We start from the raw sequence: 25,822 nt of genomic DNA, 5'->3' as shown, positions 1-25,822 counted from the left end.
TTGTGATAGTGTAGTAACAAGTATATATGTGTAGTATTGTCCAGTACTTGACTCTGGTGTTGTGATAGTGTAGTAACAAGTATATATGTGTAGTATTGTCCAGTACTTGACTCTGGTGTTGTGATAGTGTAGTAACAAGTATATATATGTAGTATTGTCCAGTACTTGACTCTGGTGTTGTGATAGTGTAGTAACAAGTATATATGTGTGGTATTGTCCAGTACCTGACTCTGGTGTTGTGATAGTGTAGTAACAAGTATATATGTGTAGTATTGTCCAGTACTTGACTCTGGTGTTGTGATAGTGTAGTAACAAGTATATATGTGTAGTATTGTCCAGTACTTGACTCTGGTTTTGTGATAGTGTAGTAACAAGTATATATGTGTAGTATTGTCCAGTACTTGACTCTGGTTTTGTGATAGTGTAGTAACAAGTATATATGTGTAGTATTGTCCAGTACTTGACTCTGGTTTTGTGATAGTGTAGTAACAAGTATATATGTGTAGTATTGTCGAGTTGAAGGCAGTTTTTCACGCCACAGAAATATGATTTATTTGTATTTCAATGCATTAAATGTTTATGTGATGGTTCAACAGGAAACGAGTGATAAAAGTAAAGTACGTCAGTGAATTAACACGATAAAGAGAACATTTTTTAGACGTTAAGTGACTTTTAACTCCTAACATGAGTTGAAAACAAACATCTGTGACGAGTCTCTCGCTTCACTTCTTCATTCCATGACTGAAAAATGAATCAGCTGTTTTGATTGACACACGTCAGATCCAATCAAATCTTTTTTGCTGCTCAATGGGCGGAGCTTCAGAAAAAGAAGGCGGTTGATTTCAGGACCTCTTAGCTTGAAGCCTGGTTCAAAAAGTACCAGTTTTGTCGTGATATAATAAAACCCCCCACAGTACAAGAGAACTCCTACCAGGGCGACGAGGTGTGCTGCTGGCCCGCCAGGTGAAGGGTCTTTGGCCTCGTGGCGGAGCAGCCGCCCGCGTTAGCTGGTCGCTCCCAGTAGGGGTCGCTGTGACACACAAGACATTCACAAGATTACAATCGTTTCAAAACAGCAGGATTTTCACTTCAACAGACTCAACATTGCGTTGTTAATAAAGAAGATGAAAACCATGTCCTGGATGAATCTATACGTACTTTTACTGTGTGTACAATAATCACTGGGTCTGTAGGAATATATCGCTTTAGTATCGCAGTATTCTTTCATAATCACATATACTTAATCATCAACAGTCCATCAATAATTAAATTCATGATTTAAATGCAAATATTCAGGCATTTGTTTATTTTTAGTGTTCAACTTCCGAGCGCTAGATGGCATCCTGGCGACGACTGAGGACGAGAGGATACTCAAGAATCTTTTAAAGCAGCTTTTTCTTGTAAAACTTCATACAGTGTTCTGAACCTGCTGTGTATTTTCTTCTTACAATCTTCCATTATGTCACAATACTATGATGAGATCCTAGTGACGACTGAGGACGAGAGGATACAGTGAGTCCAGCATATTTGACCATATTTTGGTTTGAAAGACTTCATCAAGAGTCATGTGGTCTGTAAATACTACAACACCAGAGTCAAGTACTGGACAATACTACACATATATAATTGTTACTACACTATCACAACACAAGAGTCAAGTACTGGACAATACTCCACATATATACTTGTTACTACACTATCACAACACCAGAGTCAAGTACTGGACAATACAACACATATATACTTGTTACTACACTATCACAACACCAGAGTCAAGTACTGGACAATACTACACATATATACTTGTTACTACACTATCACAACACCAGAGTCAAGAACTGGACAATACTACACATATATACTTGTTACTACAGTATCACAACACCAGAGTCAAGTACTGGACAATACTACACATATATACTTGTTACTACACTATCACAACACCAGAGTCAAGTACTGGACAATACTCCACATATATACTTGTTACTACACTATCACAACACCAGAGTCAAGTACTGGACAATACAACACATATATACTTGTTACTACACTATCACAACACCAGAGTCAAGTACTGGACAATACTACACATATATACTTGTTACTACACTATCACAACACCAGAGTCAAGAACTGGACAATACTACAAATATATACTTGTTACTACACTATCATATCACCAGAGTCAAGTACCGGACAATACTACAAGTATATACTTGTTACTACACTATCACTATATACCGTATCCTTGCATCGTAGTACATCGTGAAAATACACTTACAATCACTATGAACTGATCATTTGATCGAGTTGTGCAGATAAACTACTTCAATATTCACACAGTAAATGAGGTTTACTCCGGGTACACTTGAGTAAAGTGCTGCAACATGTAATGTTAGCTCAGCTTCTCCATGACACTGACCACAGTGAACTCATGAAGGTCACGACCTCTGGAGCTGGACCTGAAACCTTCTTTTCCCACAATTCCACAGTCATTCTTCCTCCTGGTCACCGTGAGTGTGACACAGGTGCAGTGAAGGTTCACGAACACTCATCATCGACACACAACAGTTGTTCATCACGTTCCTGGTTCATCAGACGACACCTGTCCATCAACTCGTCCATCATCTCTGGATCAGAAACGACCTCCATGACTCGGTGAGAAACAGGAGAGCGACGGTCGTGAAGGACGCGGCGGAGAATGACCTCAGAATATTGTTCAAATAAGGAAAGTTATTAACTTTTCATTTTTTATAAATCGCTCCGAGACACACGTTCATCCTCCTCTGACCATCCTTTCATCTCTGACCGCTTGAGTTTCAACACACCCTCCTTCTTCACCTCCTTCTTTACCTCCTTCTTCACCTCCCTCCGTTTTTCTTCCCTCCTTCTTCACCTCTCTCTTCACCATCCTTCTTCACCGCCTTCTTCACCTCCTTCTTCACCACCTTCTTCACCTCCTTCTTCACATTCCTCGTTTTTTCCTCCCTCCTTCTTCACCTCCCTCCTTTTTTCCTCCCTCCTTCTCCACCTCCTTCTTCACCTCCCTCCTTTTTTCCTCCATCCTTCTTCACCTCCTTCTTCACCTCCTTCTTCACCGCCTTCTTCACCATCCTTCTTCACCTTCTTCTACACCTCCTTCTTTACCTCCTTCTTCACTGCCTTCTTCACCTCCTTCTTCACCGCCTTCTTCACCTCCTTCTTCACCTCCCTCCTTTTTTCTTCCCTCCTTCTTCACCTCTCTCTTCACCATCCTTCTTCACCTTCTTCTACACCTCCTTCTTTACCTCCTTCTTCACCGCCTTCTTCACCTCCTTCTTCACCGCCTTCTTCACCTCCTTCTTCACCACCTTCTTCACCTCCTTCTTCACATTCCTCCTTTTTTCCTCCCTCCTTCTTCACCTCCTTCTTCACCTCCCTCCTTCTCCACCTCCTTCTTCACCTCCCTCCTTTTTTCCTCCATCCTTCTTCACCTCCTTCTTCACCTTCTTCACCTCCTTCTTCACCGCCTTCTTCACCATCCTTCTTTACCTTCTTCTACACCTCTTTCTTCACCTCCTTCTATACCTCCTTCTTCACCGCCTTCTACACCTCCTTCTTCACATTCCTCCTTTTTCCTCCCTCCTTCTTCACCTCCTTCTTCACCTCCCTCCTTCTCCACCTCCTCCTTCACCTCCCTCCTTTTTTCCTCCATCCTTTTTTCCTCCATCCTTCTTCACCTCCTTCTTCAGCTTCTTCTTCACCTCCTTCTTCACCATCCTTCTTCACCTCCTTCTCTTCCTTCTCTTTTGATGGACATTATTATCATCATTGTTCATGTTCTTATAGCACTGGGCCATTAAAAACTGAAGTCATTCCATTCCTGGTATAAAAAAAATCTTCTCCTTCTCTCCTTCTTTTCCATCACATCCTCCTCCTCCTCCTCCTCCCTCCCTCCCTTCTCCTCCTCCTCCTCCTCCAAGCGATTACAAGCATCTGATTGTTGTTGCTGTTGTGGTGAACAAGTGGCAGCTCTATCAGTGCTGCTCCGATTTCATTAGCGATAGCACACACACACACACACACACATATACACACACACGCACACACACACACAAATTTACACACACATATACACACACACACACAGCAATGCCCTCATACACAGCAGCAGACGGTGCTTCATTTCCTGTTTAAAGGGAGTGAAGGATTGTGGGATGCCAGTGGAAACAGGAAGTCCGATAACATTGGGTCGGACACACATGTGCTCACGCACACACACACACACACACACACACACACACACACACACACACACACACACACACACACACACACACACACACACACACACACACACACACACACACACACACACACACACACACACACACACACACACACACACACACACACACACACACACACACGTCGGGTCAGAACTGTTTGAGCTGCCGTGACTTCGACTTGTACACGATGTTTCAAACATGACCGTGTCGACGGAGGAGGATCGGGGGGGTAGAACTCGTGCACACGTATGTGCACGTATACGTGTGCACGCATACGTGTTTGTGTTGGCGCGGCGGCTGGTATGGCTTCTATACCGCTGGCTGCGGGGTAGTTGCCATGGTAACCAGACTTGCTGAAGGATTCCATCTGAACAAACGTTTCACTGAGCAGCGACTCGGCCGCGGCGCCTTGCTCGAGGGCAGCGGCGTCGAACAAGTTTCCACGTCTTCATCCTCTTCTCGACACACGGACGTCAACAAAAATAAAAAAAAACTTCTCTCCACGAGACCCTCCTGATCATCCTGATCCGGCGTCTAATGTTTGGAAGCAGGCGTGCGAGCAGACGGCGAGGGCGCCGGCCTGCGCCGGAGACGGTGGGCTCGGCTCGGGAGTGAATTGTTCCATTTTCGCGGCTAATCTAAATGCTAACTAGAGGCAACTTATCACGGGGAATGGATTTCCGACCATCTGTTCAAATAACAGGGGATTTGTTCAATGGCGGGATGATGGAGGGAAGATTACAAGACCACGTCGAGACTCCTACATGCACGTCGCACTTCTACACACACCTGTGCGCCGCTACACAATCTCCTCGCTGTCATCTGCACAATCAAAACAATGGAGCCGTCGTGACTTCGTCGCTTCTCCTCATCATGTCCTGACGATTCCACCGGAATTCATTTGGATTTTCCGTGTCTCGGGAACCGTGTTGGAGCGTCAGAGATGTGTCGTGAAGAACATCTTCTATCAAGTTCAGGAGCACCACTGCGGGAATTCAAGTGACGTTCCATCTTGTTAACACGTTTCTCGGATAAAGTTCTGGACACTCTCGTGGTCACCTGTTCCAACGTGACTCGCGTCTGACTTCAGGTTCTTTTATTTTCTCGGCACAGACAGACTCGTGGACGAGTCCAGAATAATCCGGAGCCTTCTTGATCCCGCAGCCCTCGGATCCATGTGCGTTCAATAAGTTATTAAAAATTAAAAATTGACGAGCGAAGCCGGAGTGAGTGCGCGAGAGGCAGCGTGTCCGCGGCGCCTGTTGGTGTTTCAAAGACGGGGAGCTCAGTGAAAATTCAACAATGGACGCATTATATATTGGACACGAGGCCTCCTTGTTTGGACCGACCAATATTTTAAAGTTTAAAGTTAAGCAAAGACACCGAGATGCAACAGGTTCTAGTAGACAAACACAGCGAGATTCAACAGGTTCTAGTGGAAAAAGACACTGAGATTCAACAGGTTCTAGTGGAAAAAGACACCAAGATTCAACGGGTTCTAGTGGAAAAAGACATCGAGATTCAACAGGTTCTAGTGGACAAAGACACTGAGATTCAACAGGTTCTATTAAACAAAGACACCGAGATTCAACAGGTTCTAGTGGACAAAGACACTGAGATTCAACAGGTTCTAGTGAATAAAGACACCGAGATTCAACAGGTTCTAGTGAATAAAGACACCAAGATTCAACAGGTTCTAGTGAATAAAGACACCAAGATTCATGAGGTTCTAGTGGACAAAGTCAGGGAGATTCAACAGATTCTACTGGACAAAGACACTGAGATTCACAGGTTCTAGTGAATAAAGACACCAAGATTCAACAGGTTCTAATGGACAAAGACACCGAGATTCAACAGGTTCTAGTGAATAAAGACACCGAGATTCAACAGGTTCTAGTGGACAAAGACACCGAGATTCATAAGGTTCTAGTGAATAAAGACACCAAGATTCAACAGGTTCTAGTGAATAAAGACACCAAGATTCATGAGGTTCTAGTGGACAAAGTCAGGGAGATTCAACAGATTCTACTGGACAAAGACACTGAGATTCACAGGTTCTAGTGAATAAAGACACCAAGATTCAACAGGTTCTAATGGACAAAGACACCGAGATTCAACAGGTTTTACTGGAAAAAGTCATGGAGATTCAACAGATTCTACTGGACAAAGACACTGAGATTCAACAGGTTCTAGTGGACAAAAACACTGAGATTCAACAGGTTCTAGTGGACAAAGACATCATTTTCAACAGGTTCTAGTGGACAAAGACACTGAGATTCAACAGGTTCTAGTGGACAAAGACACTGAGATTCAACAGGTTCTAGTGGACAAAGACACAGAGATTCAACAGGTTCTAGTGGACAAAGACATCGAGATTCAACAGGTTCTAGTGGAAAAAAACAGTCAGTTTCAACAGGTTCTAGTGGACAAGGACACTGAGATTCAACAGGTTCTAGTGGAAAAAAACAGCGAGATTCAACAGGTTCTAGTGGACAGAGACATCATTTTCAACAGGTTCTATTGGACAAAGATGTCAGTTTCAACAGGTTCTATTGGACAAAGATGTCAGTTTCAACAGGTTCTATTGGACAGAGACATAATTTTTAACAGGTTCTATTGGACAAAGATGTCAGTTTCAACAGGTTCTATTGGACAAAGATGTCAGTTTCAACAGGTTCTAGTTGACAAAGACGTCAGTTTCAACAGGTTCTAGTGGACAAAGATGTCAGTTTCAACAGGTTCTAGTCGACAAAGAAGTCAGTTTCAACAGGATCTAGTCGACAGAGATGTCAGTTTCAACAGGTTCTAGTCGACAAAGATGTCAGTTTCAACAGGTTCTAGTGGACAAAGATGTCAGTTTCAACAGGTTCTAGTGGACAGAGATGTCAGTTTCAACAGGTTCTAGTCGACAAAGATGTCAGTTTCAACAGGTTCTAGTGGACAAAGATGTCAGTTTCAACAGGTTCTAGAGGACAAAGATGTCAGTTTCAACAGGTTCTAGTCAACAAAGATGTCAGTTTCAACAGGTTCTAGTCAACAAAGATGTCAGTTTCAACAGGTTCTAGTGGACAAAGATGTCAGTTTCAACAGGTTCTAGTGGACAAAGATGTCAGTTTCAACAGGTTCTATTGGACAAAGATGTCAGTTTCAACAGGTTCTATTGGACAAAGATGTCAGTTTCAACAGGTTCTATTGGACAAAGATGTCAGTTTCAACAGGTTCTAGTTGACAAAGACGTCAGTTTCAACAGGTTCTAGTGGACAAAGATGTCAGTTTCAACAGGTTCTAGTCGACAAAGAAGTCAGTTTCAACAGGTTCTAGTCGACAGAGATGTCAGTTTCAACAGGTTCTAGTCGACAAAGATGTCAGTTTCAACAGGTTCTAGTGGACAAAGATGTCAGTTTCAACAGGTTCTAGTGGACAGAGATGTCAGTTTCAACAGGTTCTAGTCGACAAAGATGTCAGTTTCAACAGGTTCTAGTCGACAAAGATGTCAGTTTCAACAGGTTCTAGTGGACAAAGATGTCAGTTTCAACAGGTTCTAGTCAACAAAGATGTCAGTTTCAACAGGTTCTAGTGGACAAAGATGTCAGTTTCAACAGGTTCTAGAGGACAAAGATGTCAGTTTCAACAGGTTCTAGTGGACAAAGATGTCAGTTTCAACAGGTTCTAGTGGACAAAGATGTCAGTTCAACAGGTTCTAGTCAACAAAGATGTCGGTTTCAACAGGTTCTAGTCAACAAAGATGTCAGTTTCAACAGATTCTAGTCAACAAAGATGTCAGTTTCAACAGGTTCTAGTCGACAAAGATGTCAGTTTCAACAGATTCTAGTCAACAAAGATGTCAGTTTCAACAGGTTCTAGTCGACAAAGATATCAGTTTCAACAGATTCTAGTCAACAAAGATGTCAGTTTCAACAGGTTCTAGAGGACAAAGATGTCAGTTTCAACAGGTTCTAGTCAACAAAGATGTCAGTTTCAACAGGTTCTAGTCAACAAAGATGTCAGTTTCAACAGGTTCTAGTGGACAAATATGTCAGTTTCAACAAGTTCTAGTCAACAAAGATGTCAGTTTCAACAGGTTCTAGTCGACAAAGATGTCAGTTTCAACAGGTTCTAGTCGACAAAGATGTCAGTTTCAACAGGTTCTAGTGGACAAAGATGTCAGTTTCAACAGGTTCTAGTCGACAAAGATGTCAGTTTCAACAGGTTCTAGTCAACAAAGATGTCAGTTTCAACAGGTTCTAGTCGACAAAGATGTCAGTTTCAACAGGTTCTAGTGGACAAAGATGTCAGTTTCAACAGGTTCTAGTGGACAAAGATCTCAGTTTCAACAGGTTCTAGTGGACAAAGATGTCAGTTTCAACAGGTTCTAGTGGACAAAGATGTCAGTTTCAACAGGTTCTAGTGGACAAAGATGTCAGTTTCAACAGGTTCTAGTGGACAAAGATGTCAGTTTCAACAGGTTCTAGTCAACAAAGATGTCCGATTCAACAGGTTCTAGTGGACAAAGACACTGAGATTCAACAGGTTCTCGTTCACAAAGACACTGAGATTCAACAGGTTCTCGTTCACAAAGACACTGAGATTCAACAGGTTCTCATTCACAAAGACACTGAACTATGTTCAGACATAAAAAGTTTGATGTTGAAGATCTCGTTGAAGTCAAAGGAAAACTTGAGGGAGGACGAACATGAAAGATCTAAAGGAGGAGGAGGTTTAAAGATAAGGGGGGGTTCTGTAAAAGTGTAGATGGAAGACAAGGGAGGAGAGCAGAGGAGTCAGAAACAGAGGAGAATATGTTTGGAGGAAGTAAGACTTGCGGGAGCGAAGGAGGAGGAAGAGAAGAGAGTTAAAATGGAGGAGGTGGGTTAATGAGTTTGGTCAGACTCTGGAACGTCTTTCTAAAGCTGCTGTCGTTCTCATTAATGTGGCGAATGAACCGCTGACACACACAGATGAGCAAGTACACACTACAGCACAAACACACACACACATGGACACAACACACAAATCCTCAACTCCAGACTCACATTTCAACACAAAAGAAGATTTTCATGGGAACTGAAGGATGTGAAGGCGACAAGTCGTCGGGGGGGAGAGGTGAGGGAGGTGAAGGTGAGGGAGGTGAGGGAGGTGAGGGTGAGGGATGTGAAGGTGAGGGAGGTGAGGGTGAGGGGGGTGAAGGTGAGGGAGGTGAGGGAGGTGAGGGAGGTGAAGGAGGTGAGGTTGAAGGAGGTGAGGGAGGTGAAGGTGAGGGAGGTGAGGTGACGGAGGTGAGGGAGATGAGGGAGGTGAAGGTGAGGGAGGTGAGGGTGAGGGAGGTGAGGTGAAGGAGGTGAGGGAGGTGAGGGAGGTGAGGGAGGTGAGGGGGGTGAGGGTGAGGGAGGTGAGGTGAAGGAGGTGAGGGAGATGAAGGTGAGGGAGGTGAGGGAGGAGGTGAGGGGGATGGGGAGATGAGGGAGGTGAAGGAGGTGAGAGAGGTGAGGGAGGTGAAGGTGAGGGAGGTGAGGGAGGTGAGGGAGGTGAAGGTGAGGGAGCTGAAGGTGAGGGGGATGAGGGAGATGAGGGAGGTGAAGGAGGTGAGGGAGATGAGGGAGGTGAGGGAGGTGAAGGTGAGGGAGGTGAAGGTGAGGGAGATGAGTGAGTTGAAGGTGAGGACGGGGAAGGAGGTGAGGGAGGTGAAGGTGAGGGAGGTGAAGGTGAGGGGGGTGAGGGAAGTGAAGGAGGTGAGGGAGGTGAGGGAGGTGAGGGAGGTGAAGGTGCGGGAGGTGAGGGAGGTGAAGGAGGTGAAGGAGGTGAGGGAGGTGAGGGAGGTGAAGGTGCGGGAGGTGAGGGAGGTGAAGGAGGTGAAGGAGGTGAGGGAGGTGAGGGAGGTGAGGGAGGTGAGGGAGGTGAGGGAGGTTAAGGTGCGGGAGGTGAGGGAGGTGAAGGAGGTGAAGGAGGTGAGGGAGGTGAGGGAGGTGAGGGAGGTGAAGGTGCGGGAGGTGAGGGAGGTGAAGGAGGTGAAGGAGGTGAGGGAGGTGAGGGAGGTGAGGGAGGTGAAGGTGCGGGAGGTGAGGGAGGGGAAGGAGGTGAAGGAGGTGAGGGAGGTGAGGGAGGTGAGGGAGGTGAAGGAGGTGAAGGAGGTGAAGGAGGTGAAGGAGGTGAAGGAGGTGAGGGAGGTGAAGGAGGTGAGGAAAGGGGGGATGAGAGGGTGAGAAGGAAAAGAGAAGTTAGAAGGTGAAGAGATCAGCTCAAGCCTCTACAGTGTATTCAACAGATGTTGCTGCTTTAACATCCCGTCACATTACCACACACACACTTGTTCGCACACATGCAAACACACTCACATACACTTGTTCGCACACACGCAAACACACTTGCTCGCACACACACAAATACAGATTCACACACACTTGCTTAGACACAGAAACACTTGCTTGCACACATGCAAACAAACGCACACTTGCTTACACACAAGCAAACACACACTTGTTCGCACACATGCAAACACACTTGCTCGTACACACGCAAACACAGACTCACACACACTTGCTCACACACACAAACACTTGCTTGCACAAATGCAAACAAACGCACAAATGCTCGCACACGCAAACACAGACTCACACACACTTTTTCGCACACACGCAAAAACACACTTGCTCGCAAACATGCACACACACACACTTGCTTGCACACAGGCAAACAAACGCACACTTGCTTGCCTACGCAAACACACACACTTGCTTGCACACACTCACACAAACTTGCTTGCACACATCCACACAAACTTGCTTGCACACACGCAAACACACACACAAATACAGACAAGTCAAAACAAATACAGTATTAACAATTCTAAGAAACACAAACACACCAACAGAAAAAACACACTAACGTACACTAAAACAAAGATGAACAAATACAAACACGCATGCACACTAACACACAAACACATTTACATTCACTCACACACAGACCCAAACAATTACAATTGCCACACAGCAACAAACAAACACATTTATCTATAAACACGCTCGCACAAATAGCAGTACACAAACATCCCCTCGCACACTAAAACACAGACATAAATATGCACACAGTCAAAGGCACACAACTAAACACCCAAACATGCACACACACAGCGACACAAACATACAAACACACTAAAATAAACTAAAATACACAAAAAATGAAATACATTATAATGCACACACTAAAATACACCCATACACACACATAAACAAACAATAAAATACACACCCATACACACAAACTAAAATACACCCATACACACACACTAAAATACACACACAGCAACACAGTGTCTGTCCCCTGTGGTCTCCCCCTGCACACCTCAGACACACACTATACAACAGCTACACACTGCTACACAAGAGCATCACTGGAGGAGTCGCACAACAACAGTCTCTCTCTCACACACTCCTGGGCGAGCGAGCAGATGGATGGTTGGAGGCGCAGGAAGATGGATGGACGACAAGATGAATTAATAGATGGATTAGTTACAACTTTGTACTTTTTAATCGCACAAACTCAGCGTCAGTCGTGGATTGATGTCTCTGCTCCGAGACTGTTTCCGTGGAAACCACACACCTGGAGGAAGTTCTTCGTCACGTGACCAGCTCTCACCCCGGGGCAGGTGTGTGTGTTTCTACGCAGGTGTGTGTTTCTACACCCGTGTGTGTTTCTACACCTGTGTGTGTGTTTCTACACCCGTGTGTGTTTCTACACCCGTGTGTGTTTCTTCACCAGTGTGTGTGTTTCTACACCCGTGTGTGTGTCTACACCCATGTGTGTTTCTTCACCTGTGTGTGTGTTTCTACACCTGTGTGTGTTTCTACACCTGTGTGTGTTTCCACACCTGTGTGTGTGTCTACACTTGTGTGTGTTTCTACACCTGTGTGTTTCTACACCTGTGTGTGTGTGTCTACACCTGTGTGTGTTTCTACACCTGTATGTGTGTTTCTACACCTGTGTGTGTGTCTACACTTGTGTGTGTTTCTACACCTGTGTGTGTTTCTACACCTGTGTGTGTGTTTCTACACCTGTGTGTGTGTTTCTACACCTGTGTGTGTGTCTACACTTGTGTGTGTTTCTACACCTGTGTGTGTTTCTACACCTGTGTGTGTGTTTCTACACCTGTATGTGTGTTTCTACACCTGTGTGTGTGTCTACACTTGTGTGTGTTTCTACACCTGTGTGTGTTTCTACACCTGTGTGTGTTTCTACGCAGGTGTGTGTGTTTCTACACCTGTGTGTGTTTCTACGCAGGTTTGTGTGTTTCTACACCAGTGTGTTACACGTGTGTGTGTTTCTTCATCAGTGTGTGTTTCTACACCCGTGTGTGTGTTCCTACACCCGTGTGTGTGTCTACACCCGTGTGTGTTTCTTCACCAGTGTGTGTTTCTACACCAGTGTGTGTTTCTACACCTGTGTGTGTTTCTACACCCGTGTGTGTTTCTACATCTGTGTATGTGTTTCTACACCTGTGTGTGTTTCTAGACCCGTGTGTGTTTCTACACCCGTGTGTGTGTTTCTACACCTGTGTGTGTGTTTCTACACCTGTGTGTGTTTCTAGACTCGTGTGTGTTTCTACACCTGTGTGTGTTTCTAGACCCGTGTGTGTGTCTACACCCGTGTGTGTTTCTACATCTGTGTGTGTGTTCCTACACCTGTGTGTTTCTAGACCCGTGTGTTTCTACACCTGTGTGTGTTTCTAGACCCGTGTGTGTTTCTACACCTGTGTGTGTTTCTACACCCGTGTGTGTCTACACCCGTGTGTGTTTCTACATCTGTGTGTGTGTTTCTACACCTGTGTGTGTTTCTAGACTCGTGTGTGTTTCTAGACTTGTGTGTGTTTCTACACTTGTGTGTGTTTCTACACCTGTGTGTGTTTCTAGACCCGTGTGTGTGTTTCTACACCCGTGTGTGTGTTTCTACACCTGTGTGTGTTTCTACATCCGTGTGTGTTTCTACATCCGTGTGTGTGTTTCTACACCCGTGTGTGTGTTTCTACACCCGTGTGTGTTTCTTCACCAGTGTGTGCGTTTCTACACCTGTGTGTGTTTCTACACCCGCGTGTGTTTCTACATCCGTGTGTGTGTTTCTACACCCGTGTGTGTTTCTACACCCGTGTGTGTTTCTTCACCAGTGTGTGTGTTTCTACACCTGTGTGTGTTTCTACACCCGCGTGTGTTTCTACATCCGTGTGTGTGTTTCTACACCCGTGTGTGTTTCTACATCCATGTGTGTCTACGCCCGTGTGTGTTTCTACATCCGTGTGTGTGTTTCTACACCCGTGTGTGTTTCTTCACCAGTGTGTGTGTTTCTACACTTGTGTGTGTTTCTACACCTGTGTGTGTGTTTCTACACCTGTGTGTGTTTTTAAGCCTGTGTGTGTGTGTCTACACCTGTGTGTGTTTCTACACCAGTGTATGTTTCTGCACCAGTGTGTGTTTCTACACCTGTGTGTGTGTCTACACCTGTGTATGTTTTTAAGCCTGTGTGTGTGTGTGTGTCTACACCTGTGTGTGTTTCTTCACCTGTGTGTGTTTCTACACCAGTGTGTGTTTCTGCACCAGTGTGTGTTTCTACACCTGTGTGTGTGTCTACACCTGTGTGTGTTTCTTCACCAGAACGTGTTGCGAACATGAATAATATTTGTAAATATCATGATCACGTGACGCACCTGTAGCTAGCCCGCACGTGCTAAATGCTAACTGTTGTTATTTCTCTTCCTGTCACTCATCCGCTGTTTCTGACGTATGTGTAGCGGGCCTGTGACGTCACGCACCGATGGCATCCAGGAGGGAATCGAACAACTTTCAGCAACTGTTTGTGTTTTGATGGCGCGCGCGGCCGTGACAGCTCGTCACCTGCGCAGGTGTCTCCGGATGTTGTGACCCGCGGTGATGATGAGAGGATGATTGACAGGTGAGTCTTCCTTCAAACATCAAAAGCACCGCATGACTCCGCGCGCGCACGCCAACCTGTTACCCGCTGCCTGCGCGTGCACGCTCCCTGAAGGCGGTAAAAAAAAAAAAAAGGCGGCGCGTCTCCTGCCGCGCACGAACATGCAGGTGAGAAGACCAACCGTACCGTTCTCGGCGCGCGGGGTCCTGCTGGACGCTCGGCCTGGTGGGCGCCATCTTCCTGGAGGTGCTTCCGCTTCCGCTCTGATCCTCGCGGTTATTTGGACGCGGAGACGCGGCAGCAGCGGCGGCGGCGGCGCGCGGCGTCCTGACAGCAATGCGTCATGGTCGGTGTATTAAGACAAAGCCATGTGCGCGCACACGCGCGCGCGTGAGTGTGTGTGTGTGTCTCAGCGGTGAGTCGACGTCCGGCGGAGGAGGAGGCGGGCGCGCGCATGCGGCAGACTCATGCCGACACTTGTTACGAGAGAATCCTGACAGTGAAGGATCCTGGTCCTGGTCCTGGTCCTGGTCCTGGTCCTGATCCTGGTCTCTCTGCTCGAGACGTCTCTTTTGGCGCCGCGGGAGGGCGGGGGGAGTCACGGGTGTGTGTGTGTGTGTGTGTGTGTGTGAGGGGGGGGGTCCTGAGCGTCAGAAAATAAAAACGTGAGCATCAAACGTCCAGCTCCAGCCTCCTCCTCCTCCTCCTCCTCCTTCTCCTCCTCCTCCTCCTCCTCCTCCTCCTCATCCCTCGCGCACGCGCGTGCGTTTCCCTCTCCGCGTCCTCTCGGAATCGAACCAGCATCCATCGCCGTGCACGCGCACAGGTTGCGTGGAAAGGTGATTTCAGAATCATCACCTGCGGCATCAGTGTTTGTGGATACTGACGTCATCACAACGACCTTTTTATTTTTATTTAAGGTTTTATTTATTTAATTCATTTACACGAAAAAGATAAAAAATAAATAGTAAAGTTTAATGTTTTCGTTCTAACGATGTTCGTGACGCTTCATTCATTTTCTTCTAATTACCGCTAATTTTAATTCCTTTTCTTCTAAATCTATAATTCATTCTCTGTGTGATTAACCCGGTGGGCTCCCCCCCCCCCCCCCCCCTCAATGACCTGTCAAGGTCAAAGGCATGCTGGGTATTTTCCACACACACACACACACACACCCTCACAGCAGATACACACTGTTCCCAGCAGAGATGGACCTGTGGCTGGATCATAGTGCGCGTGCGTGTGAGCGTGCGCGTGCGTGTGAGCGTGCGCGCGCGTGTGTGTGTGAGAGAGAGAGTGTGTGTACTTTCATCTACTGCCAGTGAGTGTGTGTGTGTGTGTGTGTGTGTTCGATACACTCTGTTGTGATTTATGTTCCGACTTCACTCCCAACAATAGTTCCTCTCAGGTAATCGGGCGCGTGCGCGCGCGCGTGAGACCCCCACAGGTCCAGGTGACGACAAAGAAACGATCCTGCATCGAAACGATTCTTCAGAACCAGATTTAAATATTAAAAATGTTTCTATATGTTTTTGTTTACACGCCCGAACCTTCGGAGTCCATGACCAAAAGTGGACCAGAACCGACACGTCCATCTCACCCCCGAACTTTTTTTTCTGTTTGGACTTTTGATCATTTTGTACAAACTTTTACAAAGAAGACCTCATTGATGATCCAGAACCAAACACTGACAGGTAACTTGTCTCACCTCTGCTGATATCCGCCGAGACCCTGGACCCCCTGAGCGGTCCTGTTGGTCGGTCCGGAGACCGGTACCGCCGCTCGGCCCACTTCGACGCCGCCATTCGGTACCGCGCCGCCGGCCGGGCCAGTGGACACCTGGACGCTGAAATCCGGGAAGATCCTGATCATGACGTTGTTGGTTCCGTCCGTGAGTGGTTCTTGACGAGCGGGTCTTGGTTCCGTGACTCGGACCGAGCGTGACTCGAAGTGCGTTCAACAGATGCTCACATCCTCCTCCGGACTCACACCGAGTTCGGTCCAATTCAGGACCAGCTTCCGCGTCGAGTCTCGGGATCTCGGCAGGTTCGTCCAGTTCACCGCATCCACAGCTCGACTCTGGACTCTTGGTTCCGAAGCGAACTCGATCGTCGCTCCATCTGACTCCGATCCTGCCGCGTGCACCGGCGGACCTGAAGGAAGACACGCGCGGCGGAGGAGAGCATCGGAATGTGAGGAGGAGAGAGAGAGAGAGGGAGAGGGAGAGAGAGAGAGGAGGAGAGAGAGAGAGAGAGAGAGGGAGAGAGAGAGAGATGGAGGGAGAGAGAGAGAGGAGGAGAGAGAGAGAGATGGAGGGAGAGAGAGGAGGAGAGAGATGGAGGGAGAGAGAGAGACAGAGAGAGGGAGGAGAGAGAGAGACAGAGAGATGGAGGGAGAGAGAGGGAGAGAGGAAGGTAGAGGGATGGAGAGAGAGAGAGAGGAGGGAGGAGTGAAGGTTCAATAACTATAACCACATGTTTTCATCCTGAAGGTAAACGGAAATGACGTCAGTGTTCAGCAGGTGTTGATCTACTAGTTCTGTCTGTTCGTTTAACATTTGATTCAACATCTGATCTCGTGATATTTTTTTAATAATCCGCCATTTAAAAAAAAAAAAACTGCTCTATAGTCGCAACCTTGGATAAAAAAGTAAATATACCTTCAAAAATACTTCAATAAGGTTCATAAAAGTACTTCATCTAAAGCTCTGGTGTGTTTGTGTGTGTTTTATTGAGTTCTGTTTGTTTTGTACTCATTTTCACTGGTGTGTGTATGTGTGTGTGTTTGTGTGAGTGTGTGAGAGAGAGTATGAGCGTGAATGTGTGTGTGTGTGTATGAGTGCTTGTGAGTGTGTGTGTCTATGTGAGTGTGTGTGTGAATTAAATAGTTAATTCATCATCAGTCAGACGCTTCAGCTTCCATTACAGTTGTCGCTGCAGATCTGAGGCTCGACTCTGACCTTCGACTCGCGCCAGGCGACGGCGCTCTGACCTCATCCATCACCACGGCGACAGAAAAAATATTCCCATTCTTTCGAAGCTTGAATGATAAGTTTGATTAAGTCGCAGACATTTGATTGTCAGACAGATTTGTTTTTATGAATCCCTGCTCTCTGATTGGCCGAAAGATGAACGCACATGACTTGTGGTTAGTGTCGGAAACTTGCCTTTGCCTTTGCTATTCTACACACACACACACACACACACACACACACACACACACACACACACTCACACACACTCTCTCACTCTCACACCCACACACACACACGTACACACACACACACACTCACACACACATGTACATACACACTCTCACACATATATGTACACACACATACACACTCTCACACACGCACACACACACACACACACTCTCACACCCACACACGCACACACACACACACCCCCACACACACACACACTCACACACACATATGTACACACACACACACACTCTCACACACGCACACACACACACACACAAGCATACACACGCACACATACACACACACACTCTCAGACCCACACACACACACCCCCACACACACACACTGAAGAGCGTCAGGTTGATGAGTTGTGTTCCTTCAGGTCTTCACAGAAGTGTGTAGACCAGGACCAGAGTCACTAGAGTCAGATATTCTGTCTCCACACGATCCATTAGTGATCGACTTAATTAAAACATTTCTCTCTTCTTTCAACATTTGCATTTTCATTCATCAACATTTAGCTTCATCTGAGACCTTCACACACCATCAGCGTCACCATGGCAGCTGCAGGGACACCTCCGTCCTCATGGCGGTGTAGGACACAAAGATCCAGTCCAGGAGGGAAAGTGGAAATCCTGCCACGACGCTCACATTCAGTAGAGTCTGCTACACTTTCAGAGGATGTTTTGTGAGGAAATATCGCAGCTAAAAGAAGAATGATGACTGAGGATGAGAGGATACAGTGAGTCCAGCAGCCTTTAAAGCTGATGTTTGGACATATTTTGGTTTGAAAACAAATGAAAGTAGTTACGACTTCGTCAAGAGTCATGTGGTCTGTAAATACTACAACACCAGAGTCAAGTACTGGACAATACTACACATATATACTTGTTACTACACTATCACAACACCAGAATCAAGTATTGGACAATACTACACATATATAATTGTTACTACACTATCACAACACCAGAGTCAAGTACTGGACAATACTACACATATATACTTGTTACTACACTATCACAACACCAGAGTCAAGTACTGGACAATACTACACATATATACTTGTTACTACACTATCACATCACCAGAGTCAAGGACTGGACAATACTACACATATACACTTGTTACTACACTAATACAACACCTGAGTCAAGTACTGGACAATACTACACATATATACTTGTTACAACACTATCACAACACCAGAGTCAAGTACTGGACAATACTACACATATATACTTGTTACTACACTATCACAACACCAGAGTCAAGTACTGGACAATACTACACATATATACTTGTTACTACACTATCACAACACCAGAGTCAAGTACTGGACAATACTACACATATATACTTGTTACTACACTATCACATCACCAGAGTCAAGGACTGGACAATACTACACATATACACTTGTTACTACACTAATACAACACCTGAGTCAAGTACTGGACAATACTACACATATATACTTGTTACAACACTATCACAACACCAGAGTCAAGTACTGGACAATACTACACATATATACTTGTTACTACACTATCACAACACCAGAGTCAAGTACTCCACATCTCCTGAGTCTGAAGAGACTTTGTCGAAAGACTGAGCGTCTTTGGAAGTCCACTAAACTTGAGGTGCACAGACTTCACCTCAGGGATCTGATGTCTTCTTACAATGATATGGTGGAAACTGCTAGATCTGATTACATTAGAAAACTCGTAGCATCAAATAACAAAAACCCCAAAGTGTTGTTAATTCTCTCGTGTCTCCTGCTCCTCAAATCACGCCTGTCTTCTGTGAAGCTGACAGCAATACATTGTTGAGATTTTTCATTGACAAAATTAAATTGATCAAAGAGAAAATCTCTCCCCCTTTGTTTGGAACCCCTACTGTCTCTGATCCCCTCTCCTCCTCTTGGTCTTCCTTCACTGCTGTATCTTTGGGTGATATTTGGCACTAGTGAACAAGATGAAATCCTCCTCTTGCTCAGATGACGACCTTCATTGTAGGTTTTTTATCAACGTATTTGATATAATTGGCCCCTGGGTTACCAATATGGTGAACCTCTCCCTTTCCACGGGGGTTTTTCCCAATGCATTTAAACATGCCATTGTGGAGCCTCTGCTCAAAAAACCAGGCTTAGACCCGACTGACCTCAGTAATTTCAGGCCTATTTCTAAGCTCCATTTCTTGTCCAAGATCTTGGAGAAGGTTGTGTCTGAGCAGCTGTTCCTGGATCAGAGCGACATCCATCAGAAGTTTCAGTCTGGCTTCCGTTAACATCACTCTACGGAGACAGCTTTATTGAAAGTGTCCAGTGACATTATGATGTCGTCTGACTCTGGTAAATTCACTGTTCTGGTTCTGTTGGATCTGTCGTCAGCCTTTGACACAGTTGATCACCAGATCCTGCTGAGAAGACTGAGGGATGAAGACTGTCTGGGTCTGTGTTACAATGGTTCTCATCTTACCTTTCTGGACAGTTTTAGTGTATCTGCCAATCAAATGATGTCTGAATCGGCAGATCTGTTGTGTGGAGTCCCTCAAGGTTCTGTTCTGGGTCCTTTATTGTTTTTGCTGTACTTGATTCCCCTCGGTAAAATCATTCAGAGATTTCCTGATGTTTCTTATCACATTTTTGCTGATGACGAGAGAAATCCTTCCAGTCTGTTGCTCCTAAGCTTTGGAACAATCTTCCTCTCTCTTTGCGCTTGATGGATCTACTGATCAACATCTGTGTTTGATGATCTACTGACTCCTTCAAGAAACATCTGTGTTTGATGATCTACTGACTCCTTCAAGAAACATCTGTGTTTGATGATCTACTGACTCTTTTAAGAAACATCTTAAGACGTTTTTATTTGTTCAGGCTTTTCCTTGATTTTCTGGAATTCCTGTTGTGTTATTAGTTTTATCTTGACCTATAAAGTATATACTTTATTGAATATTGTTTTGATTGTTTAAGCGCTTTGTGACACTGGTCTGGAAAAAGCGCTATACAAATAAAAATTACTTACTTACTTACTTACTATATACTTATATACTACAGTATTTTCCGCGCTATGAGGCGCACTTAAAAGCCTTTACATTTCTCAAAAAAACGACAGTGCACCATATGAACATTACCTGGTAGTTGACAAACTACCAGGTAATTGTTTACAAACACTTACGCTGGCTGAGTCAACGCGCCGTGGGCGGAATTACGTCATTGCGTCATCACTCGGTGGGATTTACGACGCACGTCACATCATGTCTTGGTTGTTGTACACTCAAAATCAGTCTGCGCTGCTGCGCGTTCAACCAGTCATACACGTGCGTTCAACATGTCATACACGTGCGTTCAACATGTCATACATGTGCTTTCAACATGTCATACATGTGCGTTCAACATGTCATACACGTGCGTTCAACATGTCATACATGTGCTTTCAACATGTCATACACGTGCGTTCAACATGTCATACACGTGCTTTCAACATGTCATACATGTGCGTTCAACATGTCATACATGTGCTTTCAACATGTCATACATGTGCTTTCAACATGTCATACACGTGCTTTCAACATGTCATACACGTGCTTTCAACATGTCATACACGTGCTTTCAACATGTCATACAAGTGCGTTCAACATGTCATACACGGGCTTTCAACATGTCATACACGTGCTTTCAACATGTCATACACGTGCTTTCAACATGTCATACACGTGCTTTCAACATGTCATACATGTGCTTTCAACATGTCATACACGTGCTTTCAACATGTCATACACGTGCGTTGAACATGTCATACACGTGCTTTCAACATGTCATACCCGTGCTTTCAACATGTCATACACGTGCGTTGAACATGTCATACACGTGCTTTCAACATGTCATACACGTGCTTACAACATGTCATACACGTGCGTTCAACATGTGATACACGTGCTTTCAACATGTCATACACGTGCGTTCAACATGTCATACACGTGCTTTCAACATGTCATACACGTGCTTTCAACATGTCATACCCGTGCTTTCAACATGTCATACACGTGCGTTGAACATGTCATACACGTGCTTTCAACATGTCATACACGTGCTTTCAACATGTCATACACGTGCGTTCAACATGTCATACACGTGCTTTCAACATGTCATACACGTGCTTTCAACATGTCATACCCGTGCTTTCAACATGTCATACACGTGCGTTCAACATGTCATACACGTGCGTTGAACATGTCATACACGTGCTTTCAACATGTCATACACGTGCTTACAACATGTCATACACGTGCGTTCAACATGTGATACACGTGCTTTCAACATGTCATACAAGTGCGTTCAACATGTCATACACGTGCTTTCAACATGTCATACACGTGCTTTCAACATGTCATACATGTGCTTTCAACATGTCATACATGTGCTTTCAACATGTCATACACGTGCTTTCAACATGTCATACACGTGCTTTCAACATGTCATACACGTGCTTTCAACATGTCATACAAGTGCGTTCAACATGTCATACACGTGCTTTCAACATGTCATACACGTGCTTTCAACATGTCATACACGTGCTTTCAACATGTCATACACGTGCTTTCAACATGTCATACATGTGCTTTCAACGTGTCATACATGTGCGTTCAACATGTCATACACGTGCGTTCAACATGTCATACATGTGCTTTCAACATGTCATACACGTGCGTTCAACATGTCATACACGTGCTTTCAACATGTCATACATGTGCGTTCAACATGTCATACATGTGCTTTCAACATGTCATACATGTGCTTTCAACATGTCATACACGTGCTTTCAACATGTCATACACGTGCTTTCAACATGTCATACACGTGCTTTCAACATGTCATACACGTGCTTTCAACATGTCATACACGTGCTTTCAACATGTCATACATGTGCTTTCAACATGTCATACCCGTGCTTTCAACATGTCATACACGTGCGTTCAACATGTCATACACGTGCGTTGAACATGTCATACACGTGCTTTCAACATGTCATACACGTGCTTACAACATGTCATACACGTGCGTTCAACATGTGATACACGTGCTTTCAACATGTCATACAAGTGCGTTCAACATGTCATACACGTGCTTTCAACATGTCATACACGTGCTTTCAACATGTCATACATGTGCTTTCAACATGTCATACATGTGCTTTCAACATGTCATACACGTGCTTTCAACATGTCATACACGTGCTTTCAACATGTCATACACGTGCTTTCAACATGTCATACAAGTGCGTTCAACATGTCATACACGTGCTTTCAACATGTCATACACGTGCTTTCAACATGTCATACACGTGCTTTCAACATGTCATACACGTGCTTTCTACATGTCATACATGTGCTTTCAACATGTCATACATGTGCGTTCAACATGTCATACACGTGCGTTCAACATGTCATACATGTGCTTTCAACATGTCATACACGTGCGTTCAACATGTCATACACGTGCTTTCAACATGTCATACATGTGCGTTCAACATGTCATACATGTGCTTTCAACATGTCATACATGTGCTTTCAACATGTCATACACGTGCTTTCAACATGTCATACACGTGCTTTCAACATGTCATACACGTGCTTTCAACATGTCATACAAGTGCGTTCAACATGTCATACACGTGCTTTCAACATGTCATACACGTGCTTTCAACATGTCATACACGTGCTTTCAACATGTCATACACGTGCTTTCAACATGTCATACATGTGCTTTCAACATGTCATACATGTGCGTTCAACATGTCATACACGTGCGTTCAACATGTCATACATGTGCTTTCAACATGTCATACACGTGCATTCAACATGTCATACACGTGCTTTCAACATGTCATACATGTGCGTTCAACATGTCATACATGTGCTTTCAACATGTCATACATGTGCTTTCAACATGTCATACACGTGCTTTCAACATGTCATACACGTGCTTTCAACATGTCATACACGTGCTTTCAACATGTCATACACGTGCTTTCAACATGTCATACACGTGCTTTCAACATGTCATACACGTGCTTTCAACATGTCATACCCGTGCTTTCAACATGTCATACACGTGCGTTCAACATGTCATACACGTGCGTTGAACATGTCATACACGTGCTTTCAACATGTCATACACGTGCGTTCAACATGTCATACACGTGCTTACAACATGTCATACACGTGCGTTCAACATGTGATACACGTGCTTTCAACATGTCATACAAGTGCGTTCAACATGTCATACACGTGCTTTCAACATGTCATACACGTGCTTTCAACATGTCATACATGTGCTTTCAACATGTCATACATGTGCTTTCAACATGTCATACACGTGCTTTCAACATGTCATACACGTGCTCTCAACATGTCATACAAGTGCGTTCAACATGTCATACACGTGCGTTCAACATGTCATACACGTGCTTTCAACATGTCATACACGTGCTTTCAACATGTCATACACGTGCTTTCAACATGTCATACAAGTGCGTTCAACATGTCATACACGTGCTTTCAACATGTCATACACGTGCTTTCAACATGTCATACAAGTGCGTTCAACATGTCATACACGTGCTTTCAACATGTCATACACGTGCTTTCAACATGTCATACAAGTGCTTTCAACATGTCATACACGTGCTTTCAACATGTCATACATGTGCTTTCAACATGTCATACATGTGCGTTCAACATGTCATACACGTGCGTTCAACATGTCATACATGTGCTTTCAACATGTCATACACGTGCGTTCAACATGTCATACACGTGCTTTCAACATGTCATACATGTGCGTTCAACATGTCATACATGTGCTTTCAACATGTCATACATGTGCTTTCAACATGTCATACACGTGCTTTCAACATGTCATACACGTGCTTTCAACATGTCATACACGTGCTTTCAACATGTCATACACGTGCTTTCAACATGTCATACACGTGCTTTCAACATGTCATACACGTGCGTTCAACATGTCTTACACGTGCTTTCAACATGTCATACGCATGCGTTCAACATGTCATACACGTGCGCTCTAGCCGTCATACACGTGCTCAACTTCACTGCTGCTCATTATTTGTCTGCTCACAACAAGCGCTGCTGCTTGAAGCCTTTTTAACATCATTTGAACATCGTTACCATGGGAGTGACTTTAGACTTTATTTTATTGTCATTGCACAAAAAACACAGCAGGGCAACGAAATCTCGCTGCTTGGCAACCGTTAAAAACACAGCAGAATGAATGTATAGATAAAAAGTATAAATATAAATATTAAAAAGTTAAAAATAGTGCAATATAGTATAACAGAATAAATAAATAACCTTTTTGATATTGCATATAATAAGTAATGCATATAAAAGTATAAATATGAATAGGTTGAAAATAGTGCTAATATGTTATAAATAGAATAAATACATAATATTTTAAATAGTGAATATAATAATTAATGTTTATAAAAGTAGAAGTATAAATAAGTTAAAAATAGTGCTTTTATGTTATAAATAGAATAAATACATAATATTTTAAATAGTGAATATAATAATTAATGTATATAAAAGTAGAAGTATAAATAAGTTAAAAATAGTGCTTATATGTTATAAATAGAATAAATACATAATATTTTAAATAGCTCAAGTCATATTTCATTCAACAGTCTGATGTTCAGAGGAAAGAAGCTGTTTCTAGATCTTTCTGTTCTGCAGCAGATGCTGTGGAACCTTCCGCCAGATGCAGGAGAGACATCAGTCCATAGAGGTGGAGTCGGATAGAATTCTGTGGACTCTGTTCAAAGCGTGTTTTTGTCACGTCCTGGATGGGGGTTGTGGTGTCCTGAAGATCTTCTCAGAGGTCCTCACCACTCTCTGCAGAGACTTCCTGAAGATCTTCTCAGAGGTCCTCACCACTCTCTGCAGAGACTTCCTGAAGATCTTCTCAGAGGTCCTCACCACTCTCTGCAGAGACTTCCTGAAGATCTTCTCAGAGGTCCTCACCACTCTCTGCAGAGACCTTGCAGCTCCCCGACCAGATGGAGATGCTGCTGGTCAGTCGGCTCTCGATGGTCCCTCTGTAGAAGGTGTGGAGGTTTTGAGGAGGTGTGAGGTCCTCTGTGATGTTCACCCCGAGGAGCTGCTGACCAACTTTTTTATTTACAATTCAATCCATTATTTTTATATTGAAAGGTTTCATTTGTTTTGTTTTGTTTAAATAACTGAATGAAAAAAATCGAATATTCTGAATAAATTGCATTTTGTTTTTTTTATTTTAAATTCAATGAAAATGTTTGTATAATAGTGCCACAAATGTTTATAATTAATTTAAAACACTTAGAAAATATTTAGAAAATGTATTAATTTTGAAAGTATTCACATTCTA

General features: G+C 44.3%; 1 protein-coding gene across 2 annotated transcripts in view; it reads right to left on the bottom strand.

The window, feature by feature from the left end:
- Window positions 1–16,375, bottom strand: part of npas3 (neuronal PAS domain protein 3) — a 63,909-nt gene extending 47,534 nt beyond the window's left edge. The window contains exons 1-2 of one of the 2 annotated variants that reach the window (XM_087779644.1): window positions 15,895–16,375; window positions 932–1,030 (exon numbers count right to left, since the gene is read on the bottom strand). In XM_087779644.1, coding sequence (XP_087635770.1) covers window positions 932–1,030; window positions 15,895–16,058 — 263 coding nt within the window. In that variant the 5' untranslated portion in view covers window positions 16,059–16,375. Of the gene's footprint in view, window positions 1–931; window positions 1,031–14,372; window positions 14,746–15,894 lie in introns of those variants that run through there. The other variant, XM_087779645.1, reaches the window with a different exon arrangement.
- Window positions 16,376–25,822: the final 9,447 nt, after the last annotated feature.

Source organism: Callionymus lyra, chromosome 18, assembly GCF_982586985.1.
Source record: "Callionymus lyra chromosome 18, fCalLyr1.hap1.1, whole genome shotgun sequence".
Lineage (NCBI taxonomy): Eukaryota > Metazoa > Chordata > Actinopteri > Syngnathiformes > Callionymidae > Callionymus > Callionymus lyra.
The sequence above is the reverse complement of the archived record's forward strand: the minus strand, read 5'-3'. Positions and strand labels throughout refer to the sequence as shown.